Source organism: Strix aluco, chromosome 26, assembly GCF_031877795.1.
Source record: "Strix aluco isolate bStrAlu1 chromosome 26, bStrAlu1.hap1, whole genome shotgun sequence".
NCBI lineage: Eukaryota > Metazoa > Chordata > Aves > Strigiformes > Strigidae > Strix > Strix aluco.
Genome location: NC_133956.1, coordinates 8,008,213 through 8,022,779, shown reverse-complemented (window position 1 = coordinate 8,022,779; position 14,567 = coordinate 8,008,213). Strand labels below are relative to the sequence as shown.

The following is a 14,567-nucleotide window of genomic DNA, read 5'->3' as shown; positions in this document are numbered from 1 at the left end:
AAGTGAGGTGAGGAGCCCTGCCACGGCCCTTCCTCCTGCGAGGAAGAGGAGGCAAGGTCCCTCATCCCACTGGTGCATGGCCCCTGCCCTTGCCGCTGCCAGGCTGGGGCGGGGGGATGGGGCAGAGACTGCCCAGGGCAGAGGGCAGGCACCTGCTGCCGGCAGGTAACTCACTGCAGCCGGGGGCAGCGGGAGCAGCGTGACGGGGCCGTGGGCAGCTCAGCAAAGGCTTTTCCCCTCCAGCAGAGCTACGACAGCCTGGAGCTGCAACACGCAAATCCTGACAGAGTGGCCCTGGAGCTCACCCCTCCACCCAGTGAGGGCTGGACTTGGCCTCCACCTGCCAAAACCAGCCAGAGTCTGCCCTGCTCCCCACTTCACCCACTGCCGGCCAGGCAGCCCCGCTCCCAGCAGGGCCATCTCCTGCCAGGCTGCGTTAGCCAGCGGCCCCACAGCCAGCGGCAGAAGCCGTGCCCTGCCTTTGCAGCTGTCAAATGGCTGCCAGGAAGCGTCGCTGCTCGCTGCCCCAGAAGGGGTTGTCGGCCGCTGTGGTGGTTGTATTTCCCTGCCAAGCAACCCAGGCTCCGGGGCACATTCCTGCCGAGTTGGTAATGAGGTGGGGACATGTTGTGCTGGGCTCTGAAATGCTCGCAGGGGAAAGCTACCGAGTTTATTTAGTTTCTTTCCTGCAACAAGCAAAACAAAATTGTGCAGAGGTTGTGAGCTGAGTAGTGGAGACTCACAGACAGTAACGCTTAGCGTCAGATCATCAGCGCTCTGGCTTGGAAGGAACTTCATGTCCTTTCAAATCCCCATCCTGGCACTCAAGAACACATCCCGGTGGCTGGGACTGGAGGGATCACACTCACCTGTGTGCTGGCCCTGAACACTGCATGAACCACACAGCTCAGCCTGGTGGCAGCTCCATGCTGGTGTTTCATCTCATCCTTGTTCACTGCTCTTGTCACTGAACAGGGCACCTGACAGTGGATGCAGAGCCTGTGGGCTAAAATGCTGGTCCTCTGCACTCCACGGAGAGCTCTTCTCCACTAATACAGTGGGTTTTGCTCTTGGAAAGAGATCTCTGGATGTTTGCTTATAATACTACATTTTCAAAACCTAGAGTTTCTGATACCTGCAAAATTTATATGCGGTCATCAAAAGTGGGTATGTTGCTAACGGGCTTCATCTCAGGAGGAAACAACCCCAAGGAGACACGCCAGAGGCAGACAGTGGATACAAGGAGGCAGGGTGCATCTTTTACAGCTGCGTGCACTTGCCATGAGAGTGCTGATACGGTGCCAGAACCAAGGGGAACAGCCCACTGCCTACCACCAGAACCAAGGGGAACAGCCCACTGCCTACCACCAGAACCAAGGGGAACAGCCCGCTGCCTACCACCAGAACCAAGGGGAACAGCCCACTGCATACCACCAGAACCAAGGGGAACAGCCCACTGCCTACCACCAGAACCAAGGGGAACAGCCCACTGCCTACCACCAGAACCAAGGGGAACAGCCCACTGCCTACCACCAGAACCAAGGGGAACAGCCCACTGCATACCACCAGAACCAAGGGGAACAGCCCACTGCCTACCACCAGAACCAAGGGGAACAGCCCACTGCATACCACCAGAACCAAGGGGAACAGCCCACTGCCTACCAACCAGCCTGCATGGAGTTATCCCCAGAAAACATCATTTGGAAGAGCTGCTCCAAGATCCAGCGTCCTGATATAACAGCCTAAAGTACCATTAGTGCTACTTAACAGCATCGTATGGGAATCAGTTATAGTAAAAGAAAAATTAGATTGCAAGTTTGCTTGATAAAAAGTAAAGCCATATTCAAGATTTTTTTTTTTTTAAACTTGGCCTTGCATGGCATTCAGTGTTGCCAGACTTTGTGTGCATCCCCTGGCCTGGAAGAGGGGTAAACAACACTGAGAACAGGGCAGTCAAAAACTGCCAGGACCACTTAATAAGCCAGACCACTGCAAACAAAATGCATTTTAATACTGGATTTGAATTTATGCACTTGGAAACAGGCAGCAGTCCCAGGAGAGCAGGGGAGAAGAGTCCCCAGGCTGGAAGGGATGCGAGAAGCGGGGGGATAACGGGACCTGTCAGTGCAAAACAGACACGATGCAGTTTGGGCAGGGTGGGATGGACTATTGTCACCCTTCCTCTACTGCCCTGGTACTGGGAGTGATGAATCTGTGTCCTCTTCTACTTTTCATGCTTTAAAAGCAACAGTTGAAAATGGAGATGACGGGGAAGGGAACTCCCCAACTATTTAAGAGGTGAACAAGTGTGAGCCTGGCAAGAGGCTGTTCTGGGCATTTCTGTGAATCTCAACAGCTCGAGGCCTAACCTGTGCATTTGGGGCAAAGCTGAAAAATGAGCAAACCTGGAGAGCTGTGAGGAGGCCAGTGCGGTCAGGTCCCAGCTTGGGGCAGTTGGAGGTGTCCTGACTCCAGCGGGAGTGCTCGAATCAGACAGCAAAGCTTGTGTCACTGCTGGAGCTTCCACCCGTCAGGTCTCTTGGTGTCTTCCATTGAACTTGGTACAGTTTTGTTGTTTGGTTCTCTGGGTTTTATGATTGATCTTTTTCGCTGAACTTTGGTGACGTGTGTGTGCCCCACCAGTGTCAGAGCCAACGCAGGGCTGAGCAGAGGAAGGATGAAGAGTTCCTCCCCAGCCCAAAACCTCCTAGGCTTTCATTTCCTCTAAGAACTTGGCTGCGGCAGGACAACAAGTTTTGTTTGGCCGTTGCTACAGCCTTTGCAAGTGCTCCCCTTCCCTCTCTGACCAGATATCCTCACTGTCTGCTCTTCCCAAAGACACGGACTGGCTGCCAGCTAACCTCATTAGCATTCTTTTATTTTGTTTTCAATTTAAGCTCCCAGAAGTAGTCTCACAGGATAACTAGGGTCTGTCCAGTCCATGAAGGGTCAGGTTCCTCGATCCATCTTTACAGCAGCTGATGGGAAAAGGGGAAAGAGGGAGGACAGCGGGTGGCGGAGGGAAGGAGACTGCTGCAGCCTCCACCCCAGCACAGATCTGTAGCATCACTGCAGCAGCCTCATCTCACCCTTCAGGTCACCCTGACATGGCCTGACAGCAACAGAACCTGCTGTCCCCTGGTGCCCTGCTCCGCACAGCCACCCCCCGCTGCAGCGCGCCCTGCGGAGGCAGAGCAGAGCAGAGCAGGGCTCTCACCCCAGGCAGGGCTGTCGCTGCACAGCAAACTCGCGCTGGGGGAGTTTGGGCCCCGCTCAGCTCAAGTGGTTTCCAAGTCCCGTGGACACCCTGTGCTGTTGCTGTGGGGAACAAGGGTGATCCCACAGCAGCTCAGGGAGCGTCCCAGCTGTGGTGTCCATGCATCTCTGGGTGTTTTGGAGCTTCCCCCAAGCAGGGCCCAGAGCTGCAGGACGTCCTGGCTTGTGCAGCAGTTTGCTGGGCACTTGCACAACAGCCTGCCAGGCTGGGAGCTCGGCGGGGGCTCCTGGTGACTGCCAGGCACCTGGGTGCACAGTCAGACTCTGCTCCCCCCAGGCCACCACGGTGTGCGCACCAGGTGCTTCCCTCTGTCGCGGCCCTGGGAAAGGCCATCTGCATGCTCGGAGAAGAGCCAGGGAAGAGCTGACCCAGGCAAAGCAGCCCAGATCTGTGCTGGAGCTTTGCCTGCCCCTGGCTGGGGACATCCAGCCACTGGCATGGACAGAGGGTGGGTTCTAGCACCACGCCAGCTGCCCCAACTCTGCTCAGCCCATCACCTCGAGATGCCTGAGGCCAGGCAAGCCAAAAGTCCGTGTTCTGGCAGAGCAGCATTGCTTCCATTCACCTTGCCCCCTCTATCAGTGCCCCATCTCCCCAGCTGATGACGAGGTTGCTGTGTCCCAGCTCAGAGCCAGGGCTCACCAGCCCAGCAGCAAAAGCATGACCTGAAGGTGTCCCAGGGTCCGTGTCAGCTCCTGGCTCCTGGAGAAGTTCAGCTGGTGCCCTCAGCTGGTGTGGCCCAGGGGACACAACCTCAGCCTGTCCCTGGTGGCTCTCCCAAGAGATGACACCACACCATGGGGGTCTCTGGTGCTTCTCACAGCATGGACATGGCCAGGGCCTACCGTGGGCTGTTTGACGTGGATGGGATTTCATGAGAAGAGCCAGCAGGGCCCAGCCTTCCCAGGGGAGCACCAATGTGGACGGGCCTCTTCTGCTTCCCCTTGGGCCCATGTTGTTCCTCAGCAGCCTTGTTGCAGGCTCGGGCACCTCTTTGTGCTGGTGATGGACTTTGTGGCTCCGTTCCTACATATTTCACACTGAACCCAGGCACCAGACGTGGTGTTTCAGTTCCTGTAGGTGTCTGCAGGTGTGAGGTTTGTGCCAGACATGGTGCAGATGCTCCAAGCTCACATCTGCACTGTGTGCAGGTGTAAGAGCAGTGTCTGGATGGAGGGGAGGTTAACCATCAGCATGGCAGCTGCAACCTGGGATTCACAGCTTAGCTGGGACCATGTGTGCAGCTTTGCTTGTCACTGGTGTCTTCCTGAGCACCCCACCAATTTGCATCACTGGGGTCTTCAGGCTGCCACAAATAATGGTGGTCATCACAGAATTGTCTAGGTTGGAAAAGACCTTGAAGATCATCCAGTCCAACCATCAACCCAACATTAGCAGTTCCCAACTACACCAGATCCCTCAGCGCTATGTCGACCTGACTCTTAAACACCTCCAGGGATGGGGACTCCACCACCTCCCTGGGCAGCTCAAAAGTCATGATGGGAAGGTGGATGGGCCAGGTGAAGACCTGCCATGCTGTGGTATCTCAGTGTCCATTGAAGGTCCCTGAGATAAAAGGAGACTTGGTATGGCTAGAGTCCTGGGTCTGTTTAGCCCCATCACAAGTGTGAAGGAGACTCTGCTGGGGAATGATTCTGTCCATGGAATATATGAGTTTCCTGGCACTTCCTTTCCTCAGTTATTAAGTGAAAGCTCTTTTGGCTTCTGCCATTCATCTGTTTGGAAGAAGGATGCTCAGTTGCTGTCTAATCCCAGATCTAACCAGGGACATGGAGTGGATTCCTATTCTGCCTTTAGAGGAAAATCCCAATTTTGCCCTCTTTCAGGTTTATCAGAAGCAGAGATACTTTGAGGAAACAGCTTTAAGGGCTTTCCAGATCTTTGCTGTGGTTACTTGCCTTTCCTCTACAGCTTAATTTATTTCTCATTTCCTTTGAGCTGATGTCACACGTTTCCTCTTCTCTAGTGACTCTGCAGTCATGCTGGAGTTGCTCCCATTCTGGTGTCCTGTTCTTGAGAGCTGCCTGCGTGGAGACCTTCCAGACCCAGGTCAGAGAAAATAACACTTGGAAGAAGACCGAGCAGCCTCAGTAAAACACCCGTCACTGCTCTACTAAAGCTGAAGATGGACATATTGTGCTGAATTCTTTCCACTGTGGTAAGTAGAAATTATACTTTATTAGTACTGTTCCTCTTGGAATATACTTTTGCTGATGGCATAGCTTGTGTTATCATGGTCTTTGCACCTTGCAGCCACGAGCCAGTAAATTCTTATCAGGAGAGCATGGCCCATGGGAGAGAGAGTAGCCTGAGAACAGAGTCCGGTGTTGCCCTGGCCATGCTCTGCTGTGCAACTGGCTACTTCCACCGCTAGTTCTGCACACAACGGAGTTGATGATATAACCCACTTGGGATTCTTGGCTGGTGTACTAGTGTACAAGGCAGTGGCTTGGGCTAGAGTTGCCGGGGATTTTGTTAACACAGCGCAGCCTGCTGCAGCAGATAACAGGACTCACACCCACCAGCCCACAACCTGGCCATTGCGCCTGTTCTCTCTTCTGCTGGCACGAAGAATATTGATGTGTTTTATACAAAGGGGAACCACTTCAACAGGAGAGGCTGAGTGAGATCCTCCATATGGTACTCCAGGGTTTAGGGGCTTAGGACATCTCACAAGTACACGGGAGATGTGAGCTCAAGTTTCTCAGGCTGAAGGGGGAAGTGGGTATTGAGTAAATTTAGTAGGAAATGGTGCCATGCTTTCTTCTAGCTGTATTTTGTAGAATATCTGGCTTGACAAGCAAGAAGGGAAAAACAAGGTTTTCTTGTGATTCACTAAAGGACCTTGGCATTGGCACTGCACAGCCTACTATTGCAAAGACAGATGAGCTTCACCAAGGTGCTGTTGGGGCCAGGAGATGGCACTGCCATTTTCCACAGCCAACCTTTGCCGGAGATTTCTAGCAGACGTAACAACATAGAGCATGTCCTTGCATTCATCTTTCTGGATCAGAGTGCAGCCCCTTAGCTCAAACCCATCTTTTGTGCAGGGCTTTGCAGTGGAGAGGGATGTGCAGGTTCATTCTCCCTTTCACCTCATCTGCTAAATCTGGTGGCTGATGGGCAGGCCTGGGGATCCCACCAGTAAAGTCCACCAGAGCTCCTGGACAAAATTTGGAGGCTCCATGCCCATGTACAGCACCAGAAATGGAGGGGTAGATGGACAGTGCCCCATGGCACAGACTAAAGGGACTTCATGAGTAACAGTTGTGCCTGTGTATTGGATGTGGGCACTTCATTAATTCTGCTGGTGGGATGCACCACCTTCCCTTCTTCGCCCCCCAACTCTTGGTATGTTCAAGTCTGGTGCTACAGTGATAGAGCACCTGCCATTGCAAAGATTCCAGCCCCAAGCACCAGAACTATTTGCTGAAGTTGGCAGATAGAGCAGTGGATTTATGATGTAGACTTTAAAAAAACTTAAGTTCTCTAATGATCTTAGGTATTTAGCACTTTTTTTTTTTCCTTATTCTAACATTAGAATAATGTACCAAACACCAAGCTCCCCACTAGTTTCTCTTGCCCCTGTACAGCCTCACTCCTTCCCTGAATGTCTGCATCTGCTAGGTTCCCTCTTGAGCTGAGAGATGCAAACCCTTCCAACTGGCATCTCTCCTTTCCAGAGATGGTCCCTCAGTGGGTGGGAGAGCTGGGCTTAGACACAAACATTTATTTAAGACCATGTTGTGACAATTAACACTTTTCATACATAGATGAGGGTGTGGAAACAGATCCATGAGATGACCAGTAGGATTTGCCTTGGGTCCTGCATGAATCAGAAGTAGAACAGGGAACAGAGCATGGGCCCCTGCCTGCTCTGGGGCCTCTGGGACCTGCTACTCCTCAGGGATGTGCCAGACCTCTGTGGCCAGACCCCAAGGTGTCACAGCCCAGGCAACCCTCACCTCCTGGCTATCACCACCTGAATCAGCTACTACCACCTTTTAGAGATCAGTGGGTCCTCAGCAGGGTGACACAGATCAAGCTGAAAGAGGACAGATACATGTGTCACCTGGCCAACTGCTAGTACTGCTACAGCTCCTTGTTAATTCATATGGAACGTGGCTGAAAGATTGAGTTTAAAGTCACTCAGACCCCAGTGCTGCCCACCACGCAGCAGCCTGTGAAGGTCCAAGGACAAGCTGTGGATATCTGTAGTTGTCATGTCCTTAGGGGACCTGTGAGGGGTGAGGAAGGACAGGCTTGGGAAGATGACTATTGTTTTCCTCTCCTAACAACTGGAAAGAAGTGCTAACGGGTTTGCAGAGTTTTCTGAAGAAAGGGAGAGCTTTTCTGAGCTAGAGCTGACTTCCCCATTTGCAGAGGGAAATTGCAAATGTGCAGATGTGTAGATGAGGAACCAACAGCACATGGGCACAAAGAGAGACTCAACCCAGAGAGGGTGAGGTGGGGGTTCATGCCACTATCTGCTGCTGGGGAAGATCCAGAAAGTTTTGAGGCAGGAGGGTGCCTTCTCCAGAGGCATCATGTCTTTGGGGGAAAATGCTTGTTGTCTGTGGGGCTGGCAGAGCTGAGGCAAGCACATTACAGTGTGCAGCACCTGGCATTCCCTCATAACTCACACAAGAGGTTTAGGCTTCGTGACTGGTGGTATAGTCTACTCACTCTCGAGTAGATGTGCTGCAAATCAGGTTAAAAACCCAGCAAGTTTAGCATCAGTGAGCAGCCTAGTGTCCTTGCCGGTGGCTCTCAAGCTGATTTACCTGCATTAGTTAGTTATCCTCCCATGAAGGAAGGAGGAGAGAAAACCAAGCAGATCTGCAGGATCGTGTCATGGAGAGGTGAGTGCCTGCCCAGTGTCAGACCAGGAGTTGGTGCTAGAGCCAAGAACACGCGTGTGCATCGTCTGGATGGTAAAAGCAGCAGGTTAAAGTATTCAAGGGATTAGACTGAATCCACGTAAATCTGAGGCAAGAACACGTACAGTATTGATGATGCAGGAATTTGATATGTCCAAGCTGTAGGCAAGATTTGAATAAATACTAACTGAGGTGTGGACTGGTAATACTAAAAACCTGAAGGCATCTCTTTAGGGACAGTGTGTGTCAGCAGCCTCACCAGCCACACAGGGAAGTACAGAATTGCTGCTGCTGACACTTGCATTTGATGCAGAAATGGCGGAGGGGGGCTGGGGGGAAGGGAGCCAGATTGGTTTGATGACAACTTGAATTCAAAATGATGGCATGATAGACAACAGCCAGGACTTCAAGAGAAATTAACTGTAGTTAAAATCAACAATGTAGCACAAAACATCACCCTTTAGGATTAGTGACTCATCTTTGCACCGAGTAAAAATATTGAGAGGTCTGGTAGCCTATAACGAAGTGGATGTGAGATACTACGGTGCCTGCAACTAAGAAAACAAATAGAATCTTTATAAGTGTAAGCAGGAAAATGTCAGAAAACAGCATGTAGAGGGTGACTCTGGAAATGGCACCACTGAGACATTTTTACCAGATATGTTTTACTTCTGGTATTTCTAGGTTAAAATAAATGCAGGTAAGTTAGAAAGAAAGCATTGGGAACCACAAGGGGGAAAAAAAAGACTCTGAAAACCTGTTTGCTTACAGTAAAAGATTAAGCAGCTTGAGACAGAGCAGAGTAACAGATTATTTTATCTAAGCACCCTCAGGCAGAAAAATCTTTTGAGATTAGAGATTAGTGATCCGAGACCCACATGGCTTCAGACAATGCTGGATGAAGACACAAAGGTAGTATGGTGTGGAAATGGGATCAAAGAGAGGACCGAGGGGACAGGGCAGGTGTCTGTGGCTGGAGCCAAGGCATGGGCAGAGCCCCTGTGGTCACAGACAGCTCAGAAGGAAAGGCGGGGTCTGGCTTAGCAATGGCACGTACTGACCAGCTCATCTTATGCTTTGTATTTTTTAGGTAAGAAGAAAAGCTACGGCAGGAAATTCTGCTTCAGATGCGCCCACTCAGCACCACAATGTCTGGAAAGGATAAAGGTGGTACCGAAGGTAGTGCGGATGTCTACATTTTATGCCACATAGACTCTGAGTTTCGCTACAACCTCTTCACTGTTTTCTACAGCATCATTTTCATTCTGGGCTTTGCTGCCAACTGCTATGTGCTCTGGATTTTCAGCCATATTTACCCCACCAAGAAACTCAATGAAATCAAGATATTCATGGTGAACCTGACAGTAGCTGACCTGCTCTTCTTGATTGTGATGCCAATGTGGATTGTTTACTATCACCACCATGGAGATTGGGTCATGCCTGAGTTCCTCTGTAACGTAGCTGGCTGTTTATTTTTTGTTAACACCTACTCTTCTGTTGCTTTTCTGATGGTCATCACATACAACCGTTACCAAGCTGTGACTAATCCCATTAAAGCTGCTCAGTTTACCACTCAGAGAAGGGGTATCTACTTGTCAGCAGCTATCTGGATCATAATAGTGGGCAGCTCTTTGTATTACCTTTTTGACAATAATACTAATCAGGAGGAGATAGAGTCAAAGAATTTCACGCGGTGCTTTGAGCACTATGACTCTTCTAGTGGTGTTTCAGCTGTTCTCGCCATTCATGTCATCATCTGCGTCCTCTTCTATATCATTTTCCTTTTTATACTGGGCTGGAATATCATAATTATCAGGACCCTGTTCTCCAAATCAGTGCAGCCACGGAAGAGTGCTCATGTCAAGCAAAGGGCGCTCTGGATGGTTTGCACAGTGCTGGCTGTGTTCATCATATGCTTTGTACCTCATCACATAGTGCACCTGCCCTGGACCCTGACTGTTCTGGAGCAGTGGGAGAAGGATAACTGTGAGCTGCGCCAACAACTCAATGATGCTCACCAGGTGACTTTGTGCCTCTTGAGTATGAACTGTGTGTTGGACCCTATCATCTACTGCTTCCTCACCAAGAAGTTCCAGAAGCATCTTTCAGAAAACCTGAAAAGCATGAAAGGGAGTCGCAAGTGCTCCAGGCAAACCACGGACACAGTGATTGAGGGCACCATTCACCAAGAGGATGCCATTAGGATCTAGTTCAGCCCTGTTTGGATTGCAGATGGAGATGCGTGAATTAGTCACTCATCTTTTCTCAAGAAGAGGCACCCAGGGACACAACAGAGGACCAGGATTTTCTTTTTCCCATTAGACAGAAGAATGAACGCTCATTTCTTCTATCATATGCCAGTGGCAGAACCTGTAGTAATCTGGTAGAATAGCACCTTCTGCCCGGGCTGATGTTCTCGTGGGCACTGAGAACAGCTCAGACAATCTGCTTTTATGTGAAAGAAATGTACTATTGAGTCTCTGCAGTGAGCAGCTAGAAGCTAAGTGCACTGAAATCACCCATTGTGTCAGCCCGGATAGCACCGTCCCTGGTCCTTTGCCTGCCCAGCTCTCATGAAGAATCCAGTATCAGAGCTGTAAGGGACTTCTAAAAGGCCTGGAAGAACAGACTGAGCTGCTAGTATCAAGTGACTTTTCTAAGCAGTTTGCACGGTTCTGTGAAGAGAGTCTGAGTTGAAGAAGCTCTTGAGTGACTAGAAGGGATGTAGTCCAAGGAGTTCCTTAAATGCCATCAAAAAAGAGATCTGCACCTCTGATCCCTTCTTACCTACACGCATGGTCTGCTGGGGTCCATGCTCGACAGATGTCTGGGAGTAGCCATGATGAACTTTTGCCTTTGCTCCCAGCTCTTGAAACAGTCACGTAACTGGACTAGTAGGCAAGAAAAAGAAGAGAAATGGGTAATGCCTCAGCTCCCATCCCCAGAGAAGCATTATGTCCAAAGGGGATTATTGTCTGCCCTGGATTCTTGTATGATAGCAGAACTGGCAAACCAGCAGTCTCTTGCACTCCTGTTTAGTAATTTTGGGCTGGCTGCATGTGTCTGTGGGAATCCAATCTCACTTTGGAGACTCCAGATAACAGAAGATTATTGTCAGCATGGGCATTATGATAAGAAGAAAAAAACATTAAAATGCTTCAGTATCTTTGTTCTTATTATTTATTTAAATCAGTGTTGTAGCAAGCAGCTATACATTATTCCTTCCCTCAGCCTTTCTATTTCTGCTACGAAGAAATGAAGCTGACTAGTTCTTGCTATCCTACCCCAAGTGAAGTATTAGGTCAGGTCATGGCCACTTCCTGAGTAAATCCGTGCTGCACAGTGATGCAGTACACCTGACAGACCTTCAGTTCATGCTCTCCAACAAGACTGGAGACTCCTCGCTCGGGACTGGCTGCAGTCAGTTAGAGCACAGGGGAAAGTGGTTTTCCAGGGGTGCTGAGTTGTTACCAGTCATGGGACACTTGAGGTTCCTTTTCTGACCCAAATTTCTCAATCCAGCACAGGAAATTGGGCAGAGAAGGGAAGGGAACTTAACTTGTTTTCACAACAGTTTTTGGTTCCCTAAACTACATAGGAGAGCCTGCCTGATGACAGGAAAAGCGTATCATCTGACCTGTGACACTGATTATTCATATGCAAGGACAGCAGTCTTCCTACACCCACCAGAGAATGTGAAAGACAAGCTCAAATCCAAAGATAGAACCAACGTTTGTATCAGACTTTGCCTATATTCAGCGGAGATACGGGTCCTTCAGATATATCTCCTGAAGACAGTCAGGCAGCTTTTATGCTTACTTGTGTGAATGAGCAAAAGAACTAAGATGTTTCTTTTTCTAAAGCTACCTGCAAGGGCCAGCCACGCGCTCCAGGCCCAGTGCCAGGCAGAGGAAAGAATCTGATCACAACTTGATGCGTTTCCCTCCTGGTGGTGGACTCTGCTCCAGTAATGGCCACCCATAAAGAACAGCTGCTGGCACCTCTTAGCAGAGAGAGAATTCCCCCACCACGTCCCTCAGCCACGTTCAAAGCTTTGCCCTGAATCAGCAGTCATCCGAGCCACAGCACACAGCAAGAAGGGTGATTTTTGTAGTTTAAAAGCCTAAATCCTGCTTGCTGGAGGAATCAGCCTCTGTATTTCTGCCCTCCCCAGATGGCACGTTCTGGCTGGGGAGCTCCTGCGCTGGCAGAAGGGAGGAGCTTTCCCCTTTCCCCCTTGCCACCCGATGCCGTAGACGCGACAGCGGAGCTCTCTTGCTTCACAGCCACTAAAGCACTGAACAGATGGAGTCTGGCAACTCTTAGAGGAAACGAAAAGGGATTTTACATGGAGATCTGGTAGATGCGTGATCTTCTTCTATTGATTCCTGGAAAGCTTCCAAGATAGTTTACAATTAGGCTACTTACTGCGGGTAAACAACATACTTTACTCCACAGAAAACACTTGCAAGGCCAGTGTGGGCTCAGACAACAAATGTAAACTTGCATCTAAGAGGGCAAGTAAGTGGAGGAAACAGCCCTGAGGACACTTCAGGAGAATATGTTGCAGTAATTAAGTCAGTAACAGTATGTTTCTAAAAACCAGGCTGAGCTTCTACTTCTGTTCCTGGAATTACTTTCTGTTTTACCGCAATGTTGCATTACTCGACTTTGCAACAAAAAGGATCCTCAAAAGTTCTTTTGAATAAAACGTGTTTCCCAAGTGTTTTGCCCTTTAACTTCTCCCACCTTCCCATCTTTCTGTATTTATACTCAAGGGAAAACCCCTGTGCCCTGGTTTCAGCTGGGATAGAGTTAATTTTCTTCCTAATATAGCGCTGTGTTTTGGATTTAGGATGAGAATGTTGATAACGCACTGGTTTAGTTGTTGCTGAGCAGTGTTTACACTAAGTCAAGGACTTTTCAGCTTCTCATACTGAAGCGAGGAGCTTGTGGGGGGACACAGGCAGCCGGGAGGAGACCGCAGCCAGAAGAGCCGACCCCAGCTGGCCAAGGGCTATTCCATACCGGATCAGAGCCGACCCCAGTTGGCCAAGGGCTATTCCATACTGGATCAGAGCCGACCCCAGCTGGCCAAGGGCTATTCCATACCGGATCAGAGCCGACCCCAGTTGGCCAAGGGCTATTCCATACCGGATCACATCACGCCCAGTATAGAAACTGGGCGTAAAGCTGTCTGGAGGCTGGTGCTTGGGAACCGCCTGGGCATCGGTTGGTTGGTGGTGAGCAATTGCATTGTGCATCACTTGTTCTGTATATTCTAATTCTTTTACTGTTATTACTTTCCCTTCCTTTTCTTATTAAACTGTCTTTATCTCAACCCACGATATATTACTTTTCTTTATTATTATTTTTTACGATTCTCTCCCCCGTCCCACTGCGGGGCAGGGAATGAGTGAACGGCTGGGTGGTGTTTAGTTGCCTGCTGGGTGACACCTCGGTGCCACGCTGACACAGCCTGAATTTGCAGGGTGTTCTTTCTTTTTAAATCACCACATGAAGTCTTGAGAAGTGGTGAAATGAAAGGCTCAGCAAGTTTTGACCTGCTGAAAGGGGAAAGAAATGGTTTCAGGGAGGAAACGCCTTCTGACAACTCTGCTAAAGTTCTGAGAAACCCAACCCGAAAAAATACCCGAACTCTCCGTCCTGCACACGGGGGAACTTTTCCGCAGACACCCCATCAGGCGGCTCGGACGCTCCAGCTGGGAAGTGACCAAGTTCTCAATCACTGCGCTGCAACACCCGCCGCGCTCGGACCAGGGGGCGGCCCAGGCCCGCAGCGGGGCACGGACAGAATCACAGAATCATCGAGGTTGGAAAGGACCTTGAAGATCATCCAGTCCAACCATTAACCCAGCACTGATAGATCTCAACTCCACCAGATCCCTCAGCGCTGGGTCAACCCGACTCTTCAACCCCTCCAGGGTTCAACCCCTGGGCAGCCCATTCCAACGCCCAACAGCCCCTTCTGCAAAGAAATCCTTCCTAAGAGCCAGTCTGACCCTGCCCTGGCGCAGCTTGAGGCCATTCCCTCTTGTCCTGCCGCTGGTTCCTTGGCTCAAGAGACTCATCCCCCCTCTCTGCACCCTCCTTTCAGGGAGTTGCAGAGGGCCAGGAGGTCTCCCCTCAGCCTCCTCTTCTCCAGACTAAATCCCCCCAGTTCCCTCAGCCCGGCCGAGCCGCGGCCGCCGAGCCCCGCTCAGCCGCTCGCCCCCGGCGCCCCGCGGCCCCGGCCCGGCCGCTCCCGCCGCTCCCGCCGCCGCCTCCGCGCTCCCGCCCCGGGCCCAGGCGCCGCCGCGGCCGCCTTAGGGCCGGTGACGTCACTTCCGCCGCCGCGCGCGCTGCTTCCGGGCGGCTGCGGCGGGCGG

The 14,567-nt window shown here is 50.9% G+C and overlaps 1 protein-coding gene across 1 annotated transcript; it reads left to right on the top strand.

Annotated features, from left to right (window-relative positions):
• Positions 1–6,448: 6,448 nt before the first annotated feature.
• On the top strand, positions 6,449–13,519 carry PTAFR (platelet activating factor receptor). The gene is given in 4 exon segments (XM_074850805.1): positions 6,449–6,552; positions 6,555–6,575; positions 9,269–9,316; positions 9,318–13,519. Coding segments are annotated over 4 exon segments (1,209 nt in total). The 5' UTR covers positions 6,449–6,483; the 3' UTR covers positions 10,389–13,519.
• Positions 13,520–14,567: the final 1,048 nt, after the last annotated feature.